Below are 21628 nucleotides of genomic sequence, written 5' to 3'. Positions count from 1 at the left end.
TAACTCACAGATCTGACTGATCCAGTCTCTCTGCTCTTTCACCAAGAAGCACATTAAACGGTTTGTTTAAATTTAGTGAGTGTGTATTATTTAAAATGTTAATACACAGAATACAAGACAGTTCTTGGCACATCCAATATACCAAGAAATAATGCTGTATGATTACACTGTACGGTACTGCAAATGACAATCAATCACAACACTATTTTTTCTGTGTCTTTTTCAGTCAATAATAATTTTTCTACAATGATGAGAATTTAAAAAAAAAGTCAATCTTCTGAAAAAAAATCTTATTTTTGTCAAACTGCCTGAAAACAAGTTAAATTAGGTTTTATGATTCAACAAGATGAAATGCTTTAAGAATACTTTCTGACACACTTGTTATATGGTATTTTTCAGACCTGCTTATTTAAATTTGAAGTCAGTTTCACGTGCAGAGAATGCACTGTGCTGCTCTGTCTTCACATTCTCTCTCTGTCACAATCAACAGTATCTCTCTCAGTTCACCTCTCAGCTCATGCTGCTTTCTTCTCATACACATTTGACAAACAGGGCTGCCAGAGTGCCAAACAGAGCTGGAGGAAAAAAAAAAAACCCAAAAAAACACTTTGACTCCTTTAATGTTTTCTATACATTCTCTTTAAATCCTCCCAAAACTCAACCTCTGTTGAGATCCAACTACTGAGCCAATTACTTTCCAAGTATGTCAGAAAAGGTGAATTATCAGATGTTTTCTGATAGTTAATATCCAGGTTTTCTTAACATAGTGGTCTAGTTTAGCTAGTAGCCATCTAGCCCTTTAGATAACTGTCCAAATTTCCACATCCAGACTCAAAAACAAACGGTAGAAGAAATTTGAATTGCATTGTGATCTGTGGCTGGAGATAGCTGTAACAAATAAAACATTTTCATAGCAGACAATCTGACTTGTAATAACATTGAAAACACAAATGAAAGTAATAATATAACTGACAGCTCTGTTCAGCATGGCTGTTTCAATGATGGGGTCTTGCTTTTGTGCATATTGGCTCACTGGCTTAGCTTAGTGGGACACTTCATATGGAACAGAGCCGTTGTTAATGTTATTAGTAACAAGTCAGTGCGTTTCCTACCATGACAAGTCAAAAATGTCTCATGTGAAAAAGGTCTATTAAGCAAAAGAAATGCTAAATCTGCTGTTTTATTTTAGTGCACTCGTGATGGGTTATATAACTGATCCTTGACAAGCATGTTATGAAAACTGATATGCCCACTCTTAACAGAAATGCTACCGGTGGCAACAAGACTGGTTTTAAGTCTGCTGCAAAGTTACTGTTACCTCCCCTGTAGCCCTTCAAGCTCTGTTCTCAGGGACCACCACCCAAGTGATGGCAGATAAGGTTAGGCAGTAGGGGGAAAAGTTATTCTTTTTGTGTAGGGCAAAGGTTTTCAAAACATGTGGCGAGGGAGAGACGATTGTGTCTGAAGCTCAGCCCATAGTGCTTTGTATTGATTTACAAACCCCTGGTCGTAGGTAATAGTGAAAGCAACGAGCCTTAGTGTTGTCTAACACACTGTTACTGTTAACATTCTGTTGGTAGATTTCACACTTCCATGTGGGTATGAAAGCAAAATTACATCAGGTAATACTCCCATGTGCCAACAACGTGTCACTTAATACGGAACATGGGTGGTACCGCATGTGTTTTTTTGTTTTTTTTACAGCATCGTGTATTTGTTATAGTTGATGAAAACCTCATGTGTTCATGTGACGTACGACCACCAGCTCTAATAATTCACTAGAAAATATGTGGATGGAAACTGAGATAAGGCACCGCTGCTCTTTCTCTCTGTTCAGCTCACTTCATTCTGCCTCACTGCTGCGAATGCTCGATGAACGATGCATCCCTAGGACATATATTATAAATACTCTCTTTCTCTGTCTTACCTTCCAGCAGGGCATCCTTCATGATGGACGCCCCCCTGGGTGGCTCCAAGCTGCAGGCTGACCTGAAGAAGGGTTCGACCTGCTGGCAGGCCTCCTCGCCTGGATTCAGGCCCTCCCACATCCCCCTGAAGAGCCGCACCTTCTCCTCCAGCAGAGACATGATCTCTGTGTCTTTCTGCCTCAACAAATCTGACCAGCAGAGACGGACAGGCAGACAGGGAGAGAGAGATGAGGACGGTGAGGAAAACATTTTGTGATACTAGGAGCAGATTTGTCCCAGTTTTCAGTCTCTCACCTCTCATCTCCTTGGCTTTAGTCTCCAGTTGTCTCTTGTCATCTTCGGTCTCACTGGGAATACCTTCATCCTCATCCTTCTCCCTGTCCGACCAAGAGAACAAAAGCAAACATGATATATTACATCTAGAGCCTTAAATGATACTGGAACAAAATCGGCAATGTTCACAATATTTATGTCTACGTCTATGACAACATCAATAACTAATGCTCAAATCAAACAGTCAGTTTTATTTACAATATTAAAAATTACAAACAAAAACATTCACTGCCCAGGATTTCATCATTCAATCATTCAATTTTTTTTTTTTAACCATTTCAGTTATTTGTCAGGCAAAAATGCACCATTCACTATTTACATTTAACAGACTGGAGAATTCTTTAAAAACAGGAGTGATGAACATAATCATTAGCTTGAGCCTCATCTACAAACAAATGGTGGATACAACACTGATATCACCGGACTATAATTTAAAAAATGTGATATATATATATATATATATACATATATATACAGTGTTTTGGTAGAAGACTATCAGAGCATCAGTGGAAAACTTTTTGTTGATTCTCTTCCATTTCTGCCAATAGCTTGATCTCAGTTTTGTATTTTGATGGAAGTCAGACAGAGAGAGAGAGAGAAACAGAGTATTAAATCTCTCTCCTTCCCGCTGGCTGTAGTCGAATAATCCTCTGCTTATAGTGAGCTGCCCTTGAAGCCAATCCAGCATTAGACTGTCCCTGAGTACATCCCATCCCCAGGTAGAGTAGTGCTAATCCTCCTGACAGCACAGTGCTCTGTCGCAGCTTACCGTATATTACTTTCCAGAGACCTGGGCTAGGTCTAACTCCTGGGTTACAACACAAACGAACTGTGGGTGAACTCTAAGAGGCCAGCACTGAATGTAAAGCACTATGAAGGTGGAGTTTGTTTTGTAATTGAGGTTTATGATTTAGAGGAAATGGGTCTGGTTAGGTGGGATATTCATCCTCAAGTAAAACTTTTGAGTAAAAAATATTTTTCTAGCAACAAAAAGCCTTAAGGCATTTCAGTATTTGCATATTTAAGTCCTAAATGTTTTTGAGTAAAAACACCTCAACAAACACATTAAGAAACCCCACTTACATGGACTGCATGGCTTCTTGGATCAGATGCATCCAGGTGTTGCGTTCGTCCTTTGAGCTGGCCAGGACCTCCATCATCTCCGGCTTCTCGATGCCTGCCGTGATGAGGAAGAGGCCGCGCTCTTCGTTAGCGACTTCCCTGACGATCAACTTCTGGAGGGAGATGACCGTGGAGCGCTGGTCCTACAAGGAGAGGAGGGTGGGGAAGGAACGGAGGGATTGATGGAGGCGGCGAGGGAGGAAAAAATGAAAAGAAAAAGGAAGATGACAGTGGGAGGGTCGAGGGAAGAGAAGGGGAGGAGGGGAGAAAATGGTGAAGAAGGGAGAAGAGGATGGTAGAGGCAGGATGAAGGGTGGGTTGGAGCACAAGAGAGAAGGGGGGGGAGAGGAAGAGAAGGATAATTATGGGAGGAGAAAAGGAAAGCAGGACAGAAACAAGTGCAGCGAAGACAAAGGGACAGATAGAAGGAAGGTCAGTCAGAGAAACGGATGATTATAGAAGAATGAAAAAGATTTGGAACAAAGAGGGAAAGAACAAAAAGACAAAATGAGATTCTGGTTATCATCCACATTAGTGTCAGCTGACTTGTGGAGCATCAGCAGCACTTACAACCTTAAAGCAGGAAACACAGTGAAGCACGTTTTAGTATGGTAACACCGCAAACCGCCGTTTCATTTCTGCTCTGTCCAGCAACACTCACACAATGTAACCACATCCCAGAGTTTTTTGATGCAATCTCTTGTCTTAGGTTTAAAGAAAGAAAGAAAAGGTTTTTATTTATTTTTCCTTCCCCCCTCCAGCTGGCTCTCCCCTACCTACTTTGACTGTGCTGAAAAAAACAGGAGTAAAATCCACAGTCCTTATTCTGTGCACAGATGCATTCTTAAATTCAAAGATCAAGAGCATTTCTTCTTTCAGAATTCCCTTTTTTGTTTTGTTGTCTTTCCACTGTAGGTCAGCAAAGATACAAGATGGAATCTGTATTAAAAAAAGACTATAACTGTGGCTGATGCTCATCTCATCTGACTAACTCAGACTCCGCATCATCTTAGCCACAGCAACCTAGTATATCTCCCGTCCAGGTGCTGTGGCCTCTCTGTCCTTGTTGCTACTGGCTCATTGTACTGTTGATGAGCCTCAGACTGGAAGCTGACTCTCCCCAAAACTCAGCCTGGGTCACATGGCTATCATCCATTTAGAAGCACATGTTATTCCTCTTTACAAAACAGCCTCAACTCAAAAATGCCAAGCTTTATTTTAATGATGGATGTGATTATGATGCCACAGGCCTGCTTCTGTTTTTATTCCCTCTGATGGGTGTGTGTGTGTGTGTGTGTGTGTGTGAGAGAGAGTTTGTGTGCCATGCTATCAAACTGTGAGTCCTGTAAACATGGAAAAAATGACTCAAACCTATATGATTTATCACAGTTGGGTTAGATGCCCAGGGCCAGATCAGCTTTATTAGGTGCAGCTAGCGAGCTAGCCAGAGGCAGGCAGTGTTACACAATGGGAATGCTAAGCAGGGCAGCTAATGCTAACAGCAACAACAGTGGGATAGGAAAATATGACAGCAACATCTCTGGCAGCGCTCATAAGATCTTTATTACTGAAGGGACGGAGGGAGGGAGGGAACATGAGGGGAAATGATGGAGGGAGGAGAGAGAGAGGGAAGAGAGACATAAGGAGATGGAAAGAGAGATAGAGAGATAGATAGATAGAGAGAGAGAGAGAGAGAGAGAGAGAGAGAGAGAGAGAGATGACAGCAGGATCCTACCAGCATGGCGAAGACATATCTCTGGTCTTTCTCTTGGAGGAAGACAAAGACGTCTGACAGGAGCAGAGCGTGGATGTCTGGAGGGTCAACAGGAGAAAAGTAGTTGTGGTCGGATGAGAGGAAAGTTAAAATATATAAACATATTTCCACATTTTACATACTTATGAAGAGAATCATGGAAAAACATTAGTTAGCATCCTAACCCTTTAGTCTTCCCTGGCTGTTCTTCAGCTGCAGCGCTCCGTCGTGGATCAGCCTCCTCCTCAGCAGATCCTCCCTCGCGAAAATTTGGCCGCTCTTCATCATCATGATGGACTTGCTGTCCATGCGGCTGTGGAATTCCTTCAGACGGCGTCTCTTCTCGTGCTCGTTCACCTTGCTGTCGACTGCTGCGATCACCTCCTTCACCAGCCGGACAGACTCCGTCAGGTCATCATAGTCTTCCTCGCTCTCTGTGTTCCACATGTGAAGCGAGAGGTTAGAAAGGCAGCGGTGGAGCAGTCCGGCGGTAACCACAGTCTCAGGTTAGATTGTAAACAGACAGTAAAACATTTAACCCCAGACCTAATTATCAGAGGAGTAGAAACCAAAGCCGACTATGGATGTTCTTCACTTGTTTTATGTGAAAAGTTAAGATTGTAAAGATTATCTTTACGCAGGTGCAAAACCAGCAGAGGTAGAAATGAAGGCAAAAGCCATTAATGTTGGTCCATTTGGTAGTTTACTGGCTCCAGACTAACACACTAACACACTAGAACCAGATGGTTAAGAGTGGTACAGCTGAGGAGGACTTTATGGACCACAGAAGGTGTCGTGAAATTTTGGTACCCGTTTTGGCATTTAAGTGTGGCTGCATCTCCACTTGCTCGCAGACTGTAATGAAAGCCTGTTTATGGTTTTACTTGGTAGACTTGGACACACAAACAAAAACTCTATAAAGTCAATTAAACTACTTTCATGTTGGCTGAGATTTGCCTCTTTCATTTTGTTTTTCCCACCATTATAATCACCAAATTTTGCATATATGTACACATTCCTCCTTCATGTGAAACGGACAGTTTCCTTTGAAAAGATTATTGTATCTCTTTTTCTGCTCATTTATCTAACATGTGAGTCAAAGTCATTTGTATGCATCACTGGCTGCACTGTCTGACCCAACAGTTTCTGCTGTTTAGGTTAATTACAATAGATATTCTGAATACATCTTCTTTCCACAACTGTTCAAAAGCGACTTCCCCTTTAACCTAAAAAGGCCCATTCAATACACCTTAATGACATTTTAGGAGTATAATGTGCTTAAGAATGCACCTTATTTCCTGTTTTACTAACTGCAGCTTCTGGCATTTTTTTCCATTGTTGGAGTAGATGAACAGAAAATGGATTCCAGGATCTTTAGACAAATAAATCACATTTTGGAAAATACCTTTATTGGCTTTATCTGAAGCTCACTAACATTTTATGTCATATCTAAGTCTTTACAAGAAAGCCAACAAGTGTATTTTCCAAAATGTGGACCCATTCCTTTGTTATGTCTTGTACATGCAGGTGCTCTTTTCTCAGCGTGTTGAGCAACTTTGGCTATCGCTGCTCATGTTAACTACAGCATGCGCCTCATTGAAGACAAACAACACGTAAAAGTTTTTGACTCAGCTCCAGAGTCAATGTGCATCTCACACTTTTCTCCTGTATATTGCGCACCTGAGTTTTAGACCCAAAACATATAATTTCCCCCAAAACTGCAATATTTTCCCCATGTGGCTGTTGTACTCCGGTGCTCCTAAGCACCAAAATACCATCTTTAACTGGTAGTGTACTGTGTTATTTCCACTCAGTATATATCAGAGTTGGCAGGAGAGTCTTCTTATAGCACCTTGGGGATTAAGTCGGAGCTCCCCCATCCTACATGGAACTATAAACAGGCTTTGGGGAAGGATTAGAGAGAATGTACACAGTGGGAGGCCAGCTGACGAGAGCTGCTTTAAATCAGATATAAATATGGTGTGAAATATTTCAGTTCCTCAAAGTGCGCTTGTTCCATTATCCTAAAAACACCCATGTGACATATGTCTCATTTTTCTCAAAATATATGAAAGGGAATTAAGGTTTCCTGAAACAAACAGCACTTTGGTGTGCGTCGCACTATAACAACTGAAAATGAACTGCAAATCAACTTGTTTCTCTAATGATCTATGAGCCAGCAACATTCTCTAGACCCGAATGCACTGATTAGCCTTATTCTGTCATGTTGTCTGTCACTTGTTTATGCAAAAATCCTTTAGATGAGAGTATAATTAATGTAGCCCACCAGCTGAGAGTTTCAATTTAAAAAAACACTTTTGACAGAATATGATAATTTTCTTTACTGCCTTCAAATCTATGACTTTAAATTTGCTCTTTTACTCTTCATTGACAGGTAGAAACATTGTAATACAGCAACATTTTACTCATCTACTTTTCTGCTTAATTATTTCTCAGTAAGTTGGGTTAAAGATGTTTTGTAATAAAACTACAGGTTAAACACCAACAACTACTGCACTGACTGTACCTAAAACTATCAATAAAGTTAGCTGCTTTGTTAGCCTGCTGTCATAATCTGTGGTTATCCAGGACCTTTCCAATTAAAACTAACTTTCTCCTAGTTTCCCCCAATCAAATCAATGTCCAAACACAGTAAAAGCATGGATGATGAAGCTAACCTTTAGTGTGTTGTAGCATTCTCTGAATCAACACCGGGTACTTTGTTATCCTCTGGGTCACCAGCAAGATGCATTCTGGGATGCCAAGCCTCCGCACAATGCTGCTACTCATCTTTTTCTGAAAGAGTCATCAAGAGACGCTTTAGTAAAACGTGCCCATACAACAGGTGGCGCAATCAAGACAAGGTTTCACATAACCAATAGGAACCCATAGAACTCCTTTGTTGTAGAACTATGCTGTAATAATACATGAGAAGGTGTTTACTGTGATTATGTATATGACACATGCACAGGCTCAGAAGCCCTAAAGCCTCTATAATCAAAATAAATACTGTTGAAGGGTAATTTGACTTTTATACAAATGTTTCCAATACATGCACTGATGAAGTGTACATGCAAAAAAATAAAAACAAGAGCAAGAAAAAGCAAGAACCAGCTTCCTGGTTGACACAATGTCAGTACTTTATACAACAGAAAAAAAAAAGAACAAAAACAAGAAAAATATACGTTCAACACAACAAACAAGCATGAGAAGAGACTTCCTTAAACAGCCACACTGCTGTAGGGTAGATGTATGACAGATACATAGATACAGGCTGAGATGAAGGCCTTACTTTGATGAAGGCTTTAAAGCGTTTGTCTTTGGTCAGCAGGTCCTTGTAGAAGTTGACGGCTTCATTGTGGCGGCTGCAGAATCTTCCGTAAATCCTCCTCATACTTTCACCGTTGAATCCTGAGAACTGGAGCAAGAGTTTGAGTGATGTTAATACACAAAATAAACACAGGTGCAGAAGCTAGAAGGCTAACACTGCATGTAGCAGGGCTCAGATTTCTATTTTCTAATTTGAACTCAGTTGATTAGTTTGTGTGTGTGAAGAGTCTTTTGGTGGTATCAGGTCCTAAAACAGTATTCAATTCAAAGAACATGTACATGTATGCAGCACATTAAGACATTAGCATTTGTTGATGTTATTTTCCCCAGAGCTAAGGACTGCTATCTTTTACAGCTGTTCTGACATGTTTTCTTACACCCAAACACACACGTTCATCCCTCCTCTAACCTGGCTGACCAGGATGTCTCCTATCCTGTTGATAATGAATCCTCCGTCAAAGCATCCCCCCTCCAGCTGGCACTCCCTCTTCCTCTCCAGGAGGCGCAGGAGGTGCTGCGTGTGCAGATCCAAGAGCTCATCTAGGACGGGGAACAGCTTCTCCACTGTCTGGAGCTCAAGCTGCACCTCCTTCTGCAGGCCTTTACTGTACACTTCTGACATGATGCGCAATGTCCGGATGTGATGCATCTCCGTCTGCATCAGCTCTGAAAGACAGGAAGTGAGACCAAGTCACAGAATGACATAAGCAGCAGTTTTATATAGCTCAGTCAGTCTCAGAGGGCTACAAAACCTTTCACTGAATTCATGACATGATGTTGCATCTGACTGCACATTTTATATAGACATGAATGAGCCTTTCAGAATCATTTCATTTAAATTTATTTGCAAGTAGATTCTAATCAAAAGCTAGAGACACCTCTGGGACTTTCAAAGCACACAGGATGTATGTCAGTGTATATTTAAATGAGGTGAATCTGTAGCTTCAGTAGACCATTGAGACTTAGATGCAACTGAAACAGAGTGAAGCGAAAGTCACAATAGTCTGATGAGGGAACATGGGCCTACCAAAGCCCCAAATCACAACATATTTCAGTCACCTGAGAGAGGACAATTCAGATCCTATGACAGGTCACAGAATAACAGTGTTTTTTATACTACTGATCTTGAGCTAAAAGGCATTAACCCATTTCTCTGCTTTAAGTTATCACAAATTATTTTAATTATTTTCTTTGTAGTTTCCCAAAAATTTGGAAAAAAAACAACTGGGCAGCTTTACCTAATAACCTTAATATATTTTTCTTAATTTTCAATTAAAAGCAGGTTTTGTTCAATCAATCGTGTGTGGTGATTAGCTGTACCGTAGATGACATCTTGTCTCTTCACCAGCTCTTTGTCCAGCTGCTGCAGGTATTGCTGCTCCACACCTAAACTCCACGAATCAGCTTCCAGCTCTTTGGCCTCTGCCTCAAACTCCCCCATCAACTGCCCGTCCATCATCTCCGTCCCTGAAGTAATAACACAGCTTGCACTTGACACATTGATTTTCATAACATCACCTTTCATTTATACTAGTGGATTGTTATGCCAGAGCCCAGTCTGAAGCATAAAATATTTAGTTTGCTGTTTTCTATATTTCTACTATAATTTTTTTATATTACAGACTTAGTCATTATTCTCACACAGAACTAGAGAAGTTCACTCTCTGAGGATGAAGGTGCATGAAGGTGAAGGAGTGTGTGTGTAATGACCTTCATCAGTGAGCGATTCCATGGACTCTGTGACCTGGTTTGTTCTGTTGAGGGAGTCCGTAGACTGAGAGAGATACCGCAGGCCTTTAATGGGAATGTCATCAAACACCGGACTGAATGGAGGAATAATAATAACAACAAAAGTTACATTAACAATGTTGTTTCATAACTACAGATACAAACTAACGTACAAAACTAAATAATCAAGAATTATTTCAATACAAAGCAACATAAACATTTAATTTCACTTAAATAATATGAATAGCTGAGGCTAAATACCACTTAATACACAGTACATGCACTCACACACACACACACACACACACACACACACACACACACACACACACACACACACACACACACACACACACACACACACGCTCACCCAGCGATGTTGCTTATGGACAGACTCTTGGACAGGTTGTTGCCATGGAAAGGCATGATGCTGGTGTGTCTCCGTGACGATGGGATCATCAAAGAAGAATGGTCTTCAGGGGACAAGATGGCCGACCAGGGGCGTTCCCTCGTCCCACCAGCTGAACCAGAGACACACATGCAGTGCAGTTAGCAGTAGCCTCTAAACCCTCCAATCAGCAATGTCACTTGAGGAACCTCTTCAATCTGCCTCAGTTGTTTTCTATTTCTACAGTTTCTTTTAATCACAGAGTTCAATCCCAACAAAAAAACTTTTCAACAAAGAAACAACAACACCTTTTGTTTAGCTTCTTGACAAAACAGTTTTGAAATGATCCGATGGGTTTTGAAAAGGTTTATGAATCTAGGTGAGGAAGGATCTTATAATCTTTTAACTGATCTAAAAACATGGAAATTGCTCAAATTGGAGATACTGGTGTAGGAAATCCTGCACTTAAATATTTTCTCTTTTACTTTGAATTATTATCACAAGAGACAGACGCACCAAATCCCTGGATCACAAAACCATCCCAAAAGGAACAACTTGTTTTCAGTAGGTAGAAAAACTCTATGTTTTGCTACATGTAGTGCAAATAATTGTTCAGAAAATTACAACAATGAATCTGCAAATGATCACGGGCCGTGATGATTACGTTAGGAATCCCAGTTTGGCTTGACACTCACATTTGTTCCTCATGGTGACTCCAGGAAAAGGGCTTGAATCTGGTACTGCAAACTGCTGCTTGGGTAACTATCCAGAGGAACAGAGCATAAATGACGAGCTCAAATCGATATTGGCTTCAAGACAACAGGAAACTACAGAATCAGTGGTGGAGTAACTGTGAGGGAACTTTTACCTTCATCTTCACCTTGGCACAGAGAGGCAAGCTGTCCCTGCAGCCCTTGTGGACGGAAGCATTACAGTCTGGAAAGAAAAGCAACAGAACACTCAGTGAATACTATGAGCTTGGTGATGGAGGTGGGGAGGAAAGGTGGGGGCTAGAAATTCTGACTGGTTTTCATAGCCGGCCAGGAAACTCCACCAGCCCACTAATGAAAGCCAGACTGGAGCAAAGCATGTGATGCAATCGAGATGTAATACTTCTTCTCATAGACGATGAAGGGGAAAGAAAAAAAAAAAAAAAGAGATAGGCGGAGGAATGACACACAGGCATAAAAACTGAATTACATGGGAAAATTTCATTTATGTAAACATTCCCAAATCACCATTTTGGAACAAGGGTCATCATGTGAGGGTGCTAAAATAAGATCTGCTCTGTAATCTGATCCCGTTCAGTCTATCAAAGACTCATTTCTTCTGTTTTCCTTCAGAAAGTAACATACAGTGTTTACATTTTATACCCTCGGTCATTTTATAAGAGCAGAAACCTGTCACACAAGTGAAAAACTGAAGTCTCGACCAGGAAGTGGCAGCAAGAGGAACAATCTTCACCGAGTTTCCACTAATTTCCAAAGACAAGAAAAGCTTTAAACTGTCGTGTTGCACAAGTGAAATCCACAAACACTATCTGACCTAGTCATCCATGCTAAAAGGCGCATGACATTTCCGCTCCTGGGATTACATCAACACATTTACAGTCACAGTCAGGGTGACAAAATCATCCAGCAAATATAACAAGGCAGTAACAGAGTTCCATTTTCATTTCCACCTATAACCTGAAAATATGTGCTTGTACTACAGTAAAAAAAATAAGTTTATTGTGTGATATATCAAACTATAACCAGCACAGTAAAACCATCTTAAATTCTTGCAGTGATTTTTTCCTCTTAAATGGTCTTATTGGGTATTTGGCTGTGTTTTGTGGATGTCCAACTAATTCCAGCTAATCTGAGACAAAGGATCACTGTTATTTGTCTGCTGAATGGACACCAGCCAGACATCTGCGAGTACAATCCTCCAAAAAACAGCCTCAGAACCGTCTGTGGCTCCAATAATCCCAACCAGAACGACTGAACACAACCAGAGCTGTTTTTCTTTTTTTTTGTGTGTGCCAGTCTGACGTATCTGAGGCAGATTGTGACCACTGAGAGGGTCACTGTGTTGCTGTGATCTCTTGCAGAACTGGTTTCTCCTTTTTAGGTTCTTCCTGGGGTTACGCCAAAAGGCTTGTGCAATAAACTACATCCTCTTTAGAGCTACTGCTGCTGCATCAGTGGAAAGCAATGCAAAAAAAAAAAAAAAACGGTTTTGTTTGTCTGTGCTGAAAGTCTGACTGAGACATTAGAAGTACCTCTTTATGAAGTTTCACTACTTATATAGAGATCATGAGGCGTGTGGGCCGCTTACAGCTAACTGCCCATGTACACTAGACGATGCATACAAGGTTTGACCCGGTAACTGTGCAACATGCATGCAAGTTATTAGTGCTTTAAGGAATTAACAGGCCTTTTCAATTATGATCAATGGCGAAACAAAGTAATGAGGCTTAACTTTTTAATTACACATGTTAATATAAGTGTTAATTGTACTGACTAAGCCTTTGCAGGAAGTTGAATAGCATGATTCATGTCTGATGATGTATGTCCACTGAGGACCCTTTCTTTTTCCACCGTGGTTTCTTTTTTCTACTCACTCACTGTATGATTCCGACAGCGCAGGGTGTAAGTGCAACTTAAGTTCATTTTCAGTAACAGACATGAATTTATGATGAATTAATTGTTTTAATAAAGGATCGCAGAACTTAATGGGCTTTGATTAGACTTAAAGCAACAGGAGCACTTATCAGTCACAAATGAAAAGAACAAAACCTGGGGTGAAAGAACAATGCAAAAAAAAAAAAAAAAAAAAAAAAAAAAGAAAGAAGGAAAAAGACATGAACAAAGATACGTACGTGTGCAGTGGAAAGCCTCTTTGCTGTTGAAAGCCTTATTGCACTGGGAACACTGGGCTGCCTGGGCCGAACCGACTGGCATGAACACGTGACCATTCACAGTCTTCTTGTCCTTCTCCTTCCCCTCCTTGTCTTTCTCCCTTTTGTCTCGCTCCTTCTCCTGCACAGATGGAGTTATCGTGGTTAAGGACACAAACCGACTACTTCAACAACTACTTAAACTATTATCTCAGCCAATTAGATGTTTAGGAAGAAATTAGACTTGTGCTTAGTTTGGACTAATGTAGCAGACATCGACAAAATATCTGTGCATTTGTCCGGCTGATTATGTTAAATTCCAGTCTGAATCCAACAGAGCGACATTATTATCCTGATGTAGTACACAGCAGGGGGCTTTGCATATTAAGTGATGCATTATTTATGCTGACAACAAAGTGTCTCATTAAGGGGCTGTTTTAAATGTTGTGCGTTTTTGTTTCAGGCATCTTTTCTTTCTAAGACTAAGATAATTTGATCAGTTGGTAGATGTCACTTGTAGATGTTGCTATAATCTCAGAGATGAGGGTAAAGCAGCACAAACAGTAGCAAATCTTCATATTAGATATGTTGTTTTATCAGCTAGTGCAAAAGCTTCTATTCATACCATCTTGTAATGAATGAGCAGGGGGAGACGCTCCTGCAGGATGAGTGACTACTGATGGAGACACACTGTCTGGGAATCAAATCTTTGACCTTTCAATAACAGGGCGGTCTTTCTGCTGCCTCTGCATTAATGGACGAGGTCATCCTCAGCTGTTGGTCATCTCTTTACGCTGCGTTGAATCACAATCCCATAAAAGTGATGCAGAGAAGAACAGAGCTCTTATTCTCTTGGATTTACATCACAGAGCCTCCACCCAAACCCAGAGGAAATGGGAAAATGGAGTTTCCAGCTTGTTTTAATGGGCAGCCCTGGGCCTCTTGGTTTGAGGGGACCACAGAGCTCTGACATACAAGAGCTCATTCGGTTCATACAATTCAAGATACCATAAGGTTGACTGGACCACAGTGAGTCTGCATGTTTCACAGCCATTCCAACGCTCAGCATTCGTTCTCACTTCCTGCAACAATAGCTGCCTCACCAGTGGTGAAACGCACTGAAAAGCCTCTATGAACTAGAAGCCCCATAAAGGTATTCTTCTCTGCAGTAAGATATTAGGCCTTTTCATATCTAAAAAAGTTCAAAAACAGTTCAACTTATTGGAAGAACACGAAGAGCAAAGATTCTCAGCACATTTCTTTTGGCTACAAGCAAACACAACAGAGGAAGTAATCACTTGTGACATCTAAACCAGAGATTTAAACAAGAAGACATTCGAGTGAAAAATAACATAACAGGCAATGACTTCACTTGAAAAAGACATCAACCCAGAAGGGAGCACCAGTCACTTCTAACATGATATTGTGACAGTCTCTTTCTCTACAATTTGACTGGGAAAGCAGAGCTCTCTGTTAGCCTACCTCCAGCCAGCCCTTCCATCTCAGTGAGAATCCATGGCTCCCTGTGAATCTCCTGTATAACATCCCTGACTGTGGCTGAGTGGCTGAATCTGCTACCAGCAATGAGGCTGCACCAGAAAAGCTGCAATGAGGAAGTGACTGGATCGCTACAGGACGTGCTATTTCTGCAACAATCCTTCAATCTGGTGCAGACACTATGACAACACCTCACAAACTACAGTATGTCTCAGACTTCTGATACTGTGCCAAACCTGGATCTCTACAGTACATCCAAAACCAGATCAGCGGTGAGAAATGATTTAGACATTTGGATGCTTTTCATTCTTTATTTCTTGTTCACATTAATTCAATAAAGAAATGTTTTAATTTGGTTAGTGACTGCTTTAATTGTCACTGAATACATTTTGTCTGTTATTGAGGCAATCCAACAAGTCTGACGAGGACTGTCACAGCCAAAATGAGTCCAATCTGAACATCAAAGCTTTGCTAATTGTTTTGGATTCTATAACACGCTGATCAATAATTTTGACCTTTGACAGACAGAGCTCTGTCACTTTAAAAGCGAAGTAACGACTGAAATTAGAGAAGAGATTATAGAAGCAAAACTCACTCCGCCTTCCTGTTTTACTTCCTGTTCACCCCTCAGTGTCTGTTTTCAAGGGCGGCGCATTTACAGAAAGCTGTGTACACCCACTTACCGGGTTCACCACATTAAGACATTTTTTTAATAATAGACAAAGATAATTAACATAATCGCCTTGAATTATTTATTTGTTAGCAACATAACATAGACAGATGGATTAAAAATTTAAAAATTACAAATTCATTCAGTCGTATATGAAATAGCCATAGTAAAATTTCTTTGCACATTTAATTAATATGTGCAAATGTATTAAAACATCATACATATAAAAATTCTATATGCTCATATACATTTTTCTTATTAATCTCTCATTCATTTTAAATATGTCTATCTTCCCATTCTAAGAAGGTGGTCTCAGACTTTTCTTACCCTGTGTATATAATATTAACATATATTGACAGGCTTTGGGATAGATATTTATGTATTTTACATATGTCTGCAATATAAGCATACATACATAAAAATACATATTTGTATGGGCTGGACATATATGTCAATATATGAAAATGTTCCAATTCCTTATAGGTTTTATATATAATTTTTACATATATGTTTTTATTTTTGTATATGTATTTCATACATGGAAATTCAATCTACGTACATATATTACATTTGTGTGTTGGGTGACAGTACTTGCTATAGATCTGATGGTGCTGCCTTCACTGTGCACAGTCTACTGTTGCAACAACCCCACTTTTACTTTATAGCTGTATGTCTGCTGACAGCCTGCAGCTGGATACAAAAACATTTTATAACTAACATTACAGCCTATGGCAGGCAAGGGGAAGTATTTAAGACCTTTGTAAATTAAATTTAAGACTTTTTGATACCTTCTAGGGCCTTCTGAGGAAACTGTATTCAATTATTTTTAAGGGTTTTAAAGACCTGCAGACACCCTGTTATCAGTGTGAGGGATTCAGGATTATCATTGCTCACAATGCGGTTAGAAATAACTAGTATATTCTCATAGAAAATGACATTTTAGGCCAATCACCTCACATGGCTTTGTACTGGATGTAAAATAAAGATGACTTTGACCACATCACACACCCGAGATTCAGGTCTGTGACCAGAAAATGTTGTGGGCTCAAAACCAAACCTACTGGGGAAATGGGGGAAGTTACAGGAAACACTGACTAGCCCTAAAGCAAGATACATAACCCTCCAGCTGTCTGACTGGAGCTGCACAGAGACCGATAGGAGAAGATGCACAGGGCAGCTTCCAGTGTGGATGTGTGCAGACATGTGAATGCGGAGCAGTGTGAGGCTGAAAAGCAGCCTGCTGTTCAGTCATCCTTGCTTGAAGGAATAAATGTTTAAGGAGGAGAGGGTTATGAAAAAAGACAGAATTTTGCCAAAGCACACTGCACACATGAAGGCACTGCTATGAGAAACAGTGCAGTAAATAGTATATAGTGAAGTGTAGTAAACAGAGTAAAACACAGTTTTATCAAAGAAAAATAAAAAACGTCATGTTCGCTCACCCTGGTCTTTTTGTACATCTTGTTTTTGAGGTAGCTGAAGGTCCGGCTGACTTTCGTCGCACCCTTTCCCTCAGTGTCGCTCCGCAGAGGCCCAGGCTCCTCCTCTGATATACTGGAACACACACGCACACACACGTGTATAATTTTATCCATAAACAGCTGCATTCACAAGGTACTTACCTGTTCACACATTCTGAGAATGGCTCTGCTTCAAGACTCTCTCTACACAGTTTCTTTATAGGACCATAAAGGTCTGAAACCTAAAGCTGTGTTTTCTGGTAATGTGTAGGTACAGAGCTGGACTGACCTGTATGCTAGTGACCCAGAGGTGCTGGAAAACGACCTCATACCTGGAAAGAAATGAGAGAGGATGTGAGCAGTGGGACGGTGGTATAAAAAGGACAAGGGTATTTTTTCTTCGCTATTTTTGTTGTCCAAGGTGGAAATTGTCCTTCCTGCCTCTATTTAAGGTAAAGAAAACTCGCCACTGTGTCGTCCTGGTTTCCCTGAAGTAACTGAGTGACCCTACTGACCTGATGGTTAATAAAGACTTTTTTTTTTTTTAGACCAGAAGGCTGTCAGTTCATGTCCTGGCTACAGGGACCGGACAGAGAACAGAATAATGCCCTTAAGCAAAGTACTTAACCTCTAGTTACCCTGGTAGAGGTGTGTGCAGGCTGACAACAAAATGACTCTGGCACCGATGAGGGCGGCGGGCAAAAAAGGCCAAAAGCTGACGCCAGCTCTGCCTTTAGATCCAGTGCCATTAATGGCTGCTGGATACTGGCGCCAAAATATCTCTGGCTGCACAGACACCCAACCTCATGAACTCTCCAAATACAGAGTCAGTTTTTTTCCCCCCCACGCAAAAAATGATGATCTCAATACATAAGTACATTTAATTTCTTCTGTGTCTTGGCTATTCAGCCAATCACACAAAGCTATGATGGTTGCTGCTAGCTTTTTCAACCCAAACTCCCTATTATGCTAATTCAGATTTCCTGGCCTCAGTTAACTGTCAAAATGTTGATATTACTCAATAAATCTCTGACCTAGTTGTAGTTTAATCTGATTACACATATGCATGCAGTTAAGTATTTACCAAAAAAAAAAAAAAAAATCATCACGGTCTACTGATTTGGCATTAGTTGAACGTAGGCATGCATCTTTGCTGAGGAACTACTCTGCCTCCATGTAAACAATCATTTCTACCAAAACACAGAAATATGCAAAGCCTGACTCGGCTGCTCTGCATCAGAAAGTCAAAACCCAAAAACAGGATAATGAGGACAAAGTCTTGGCCTCCCTGTGTTGCCAGAAACACAGTGGAGAAAACAGAGAACACTAATGGAAATATCTCACAGATAAAAAAAAAAAAAAGGGAGAGAATGGCTCAGTGTCTTTGACTAAAGGTGACAGGCTCACATTATCTGGAGGGAAGAAAGGGCTCCTTCAGTTCACCTGCACTGTTTATGATCACTCTTTTCCTATTTCTCTACTGATTGTGTTTCTTTTCTTTTCTTTTTTTTTTTTTGTTTTGTTTTTTTGCAAATAGACAAACCAAAGTCTGATTTAAGTAAAGGTCAGCTAAATATTGGGCTGGGTGGAGGACGGGAGAAGCCAAGGTCTTATTTAATGCTGTCAGCTGGAATTATTAACACAAAGTCTGCTGCCTAGGTGAAAGGTGGGTTTCTACACCAGTGATTCTGCTACAAGCTGAGCCTAATTGCACATCCACACTGCAAGCAGCTTAATATCAGCAGTAATTAGTGGTTTCCTTATGAAAAGTTTGTTGCATCTGAACTTTTGGGCTTCATCTGCCTTCAGTATCTAGTTTTCTTCAGGCTCAGCTGCAACAGCATAAATCCTACAGCGAGCCCTCACCCAGCTCAAAACTGTAAAAACTGAAAGGTGGTACCAAAGTTTAAGCTGCATATAATATTCAGTACAATCCGTTATGTGTATTTTGCGATTGAAAATTATAATTTGTTTTTTCAGTGCAGCCAGTTTTCCCTCAGCCAACTTTGTGTTCGTCTGTCTGAGTGGCTCTAGAAATCCTTTTGACAACTCCAGAGAGGTGTGCATACAGACACTACTTCCAGTCATGTCTGGATATGTGAGGACATAAATCTGGGCACTCAGCTAACTACTTGTGTGTGAAGGTTTTAAGTGTGTAACTGTGTGCCTTGATCAAAACACAACCTTGGACCCTTTTCAGCAGCATAAGCCATCATTACTTTCATATTCACACAGTGAATAGTAATGACACCTCTAACAGGAGCAGGTAGTGTTTGGGTTCTGACATCACAGTTATTTCCTACTGCAGCTACGTTTACAGTACTCACTTAAGTTATCCTCATCATCGCTAGACGAAGAATCCCCGTAAACGAACTGAGACTTAGATTTGGTGAGGATTGGGGAAAGGTTGAAAGAGAAGGAGATTCGCCTCTTACGTCTCAGGCGACCCACTGCTGAGGGGGGGCGGGCGGCGGCAGTGAGGAAAGAGCCAGAGCAAGAACAGATCATTTAAGTGACTTCATAAAAGTAGTGAGGACGGGGGAAGGGAGGTAGAAATGTCAAGATAAAGAGAAACTGTAATACCCAAATAGCAACTCTGTAAAAGGGTTTTTTTACCAACACAATATCTTTCCATTTACGCATCCAGCTTTCTCCATCGTTGTTGGGGTTAATACTGGGACAAGATAATGAATTCTACATTTCAAAAATGACTCATACTGGATAATAATACAGTTATATGAGCATGTGAAGTTCACTTAGAAGCAAATTTGAAATCCTGCATGTTAGAAATTTACCACTTATTGACTCATTTAATGAGTGCTACTTGCAGTTTTTACCATCTTATCACATCAAAGCAGGATAATAGAGAGGAATATATTGATGAAGAGATCAAAGACGCTGAGTGTTACAAGTATTGGCCATGATCTGGATAGTGAATCACTGAAGGAAAAGCAGCTTCTCAGCTTGACACCCACCATCGATGTCTCTCTGGCTGATGGCGAGCATGGATACAGACTTGGTGAGGGGCAGGGACATGGGAGGACAGCTGTTTCGCAGAGGCCGATACCTCCGCGATTTCTGCAGGAAGAGATGCAAGGTTCAGTCTGAGGTTGAATGTCATTGTGAAAAAAAAAAAAAAAAAAAAAAAAAAAAGGGGCAGTAACGAAGGCAGATGTAACGTGGAACAAAACATCACCAGTCACTAAAAAGGAAAAATGGAAACAGGAACAAAAACCTAAAAGGAGAAACTAGACAAATGATTTGTGATGTTGTGTTCGCAATTTGTTTTTAAATTCAATGAGAGTGGAGTCAAGCCGCCTGAGGAAAGTCATGTTATTAAATCTTACTAATCCCCAAACTGGAAAGTTTCAAATTTCCCCCGACTGTTGTTTATGTACGAGCTTTTCAAATCCATCTCTCCTCTCGTGTGAATTAGTCAGAGGATGTTTCTGAGGATGAGGATCCCTCTGGGCCCAATGTGTGACCGTATGAAGATATGACATCTAAAGGACAAACTTGATGAGACCGTGTGTGTTTGTGTGTGTGTGTGTGTGTTTGCGTGTCAGCTGACCGGGTCATGAAGTCTGCCATGATCCCCCAGCTCCTCCTGCTCCTCTGTCAGAGAAACCAGTGAGCCCCTGTCATCGCTGTCCTGTCGGGGCATCCTTAAGGGCTCTAGGATTCGGGGCCCCTGGGTGGTGGGGCCCCTTAGCTCTTCTGGCCCCCCACTGAGCCCCTCCAGGCTGTAGCTGTATGGGCAAACAGAAAGCAAGAGGTGACCTCAGTGAAGGAGGAACCGACTGCCCTGTGCACTCCACTCGTTACAGTTTTCTTGTTACACACAACTAGTGTTGCATCAAACAAACACAGAGACATGCACACATGCACCTGTTGACAGACATGCACACCACACAGCTGGTCCTGCACAGTGTTTAGCCAGCTGAGTTATCACTGGGCTTCGGAGCAGATTTACAGCTGAAGCAGCAGCAAATGATTTTCAACATCAGCATCAGCATAGAGAGCTCTGCAGCTGTGATTTACAAACCCTATTACATCGATCTATGACTGGAAATAAGAGGCCTTGAAAAATCCAATACAATGATTATGGAGAAGAAAACTACAGCTACATTTCAGGATGAGCTATGCTGCGCGGCTGCAGCTCTATTCGCTTCAGGACAGACTCTGTGATAGTTAAAGCTCCAGCAGTAAATCTCTCTTATCTCCAGCCCTTGGGTCTATATGGCACTCCATTATCCAGTAAATCATCAGTCCAACACATTCAAACATCACTAACCTAAACTGGACCAAAAGAACCATGACTCGGTAATTATCAGTGACCAGTGATGGAGCAGCACTCACCTATCCTCAGGGCTGTGAATGTAGATGACTATATTTGTCATATTAAAGCCGCCTTCCTGCCAGTATTATTACATACTTTCCTATAGAGCAGAAGGTCCTCATCACTGAAACATGAATAACACCAGCAGCTCTCCGCTGCAGGAAGTTACTGACTCACTGACTGGGCAGGACATCCATGC

The 21628-nt window shown here is 41.0% G+C and overlaps 1 protein-coding gene across 2 annotated transcripts in view; it reads right to left on the bottom strand.

Annotated features, from left to right (window-relative positions):
• akap13 (A-kinase anchoring protein 13) overlaps nucleotides 1–21628 on the bottom strand; it is a 47437-nt gene that overhangs the window by 10155 nt on the left and 15654 nt on the right. For both annotated transcript variants that reach the window (XM_022740506.1, XM_022740498.1), the window contains 18 exons: nucleotides 20662–20839; nucleotides 20066–20168; nucleotides 17380–17422; nucleotides 17073–17184; nucleotides 13446–13605; nucleotides 11451–11518; nucleotides 11278–11344; nucleotides 10565–10715; nucleotides 10177–10289; nucleotides 9787–9933; nucleotides 8876–9132; nucleotides 8429–8554; nucleotides 7815–7932; nucleotides 5322–5570; nucleotides 5119–5195; nucleotides 3345–3526; nucleotides 2223–2305; nucleotides 1928–2116 (listed from right to left, as the gene is read on the bottom strand). In XM_022740506.1, the coding sequence (XP_022596227.1) occupies nucleotides 1928–2116; nucleotides 2223–2305; nucleotides 3345–3526; nucleotides 5119–5195; nucleotides 5322–5570; nucleotides 7815–7932; nucleotides 8429–8554; nucleotides 8876–9132; nucleotides 9787–9933; nucleotides 10177–10289; nucleotides 10565–10715; nucleotides 11278–11344; nucleotides 11451–11518; nucleotides 13446–13605; nucleotides 17073–17184; nucleotides 17380–17422; nucleotides 20066–20168; nucleotides 20662–20839 (2423 nt within the window). The remainder of the gene's footprint in view (nucleotides 1–1927; nucleotides 2117–2222; nucleotides 2306–3344; nucleotides 3527–5118; nucleotides 5196–5321; nucleotides 5571–7814; nucleotides 7933–8428; nucleotides 8555–8875; nucleotides 9133–9786; nucleotides 9934–10176; nucleotides 10290–10564; nucleotides 10716–11277; nucleotides 11345–11450; nucleotides 11519–13445; nucleotides 13606–17072; nucleotides 17185–17379; nucleotides 17423–20065; nucleotides 20169–20661; nucleotides 20840–21628) is intronic.

This window comes from Seriola dumerili, unplaced genomic scaffold (genome assembly GCF_002260705.1).
Source record: "Seriola dumerili isolate Sdu_G_001 unplaced genomic scaffold, Sdu_1.0 BDQW01000003.1, whole genome shotgun sequence".
NCBI classification, from domain to species: Eukaryota; Metazoa; Chordata; class Actinopteri; order Carangiformes; family Carangidae; genus Seriola; species Seriola dumerili.
Note: the sequence above shows the minus strand (reverse complement) of the source record. Positions and strands in the feature narration are given on the sequence as shown.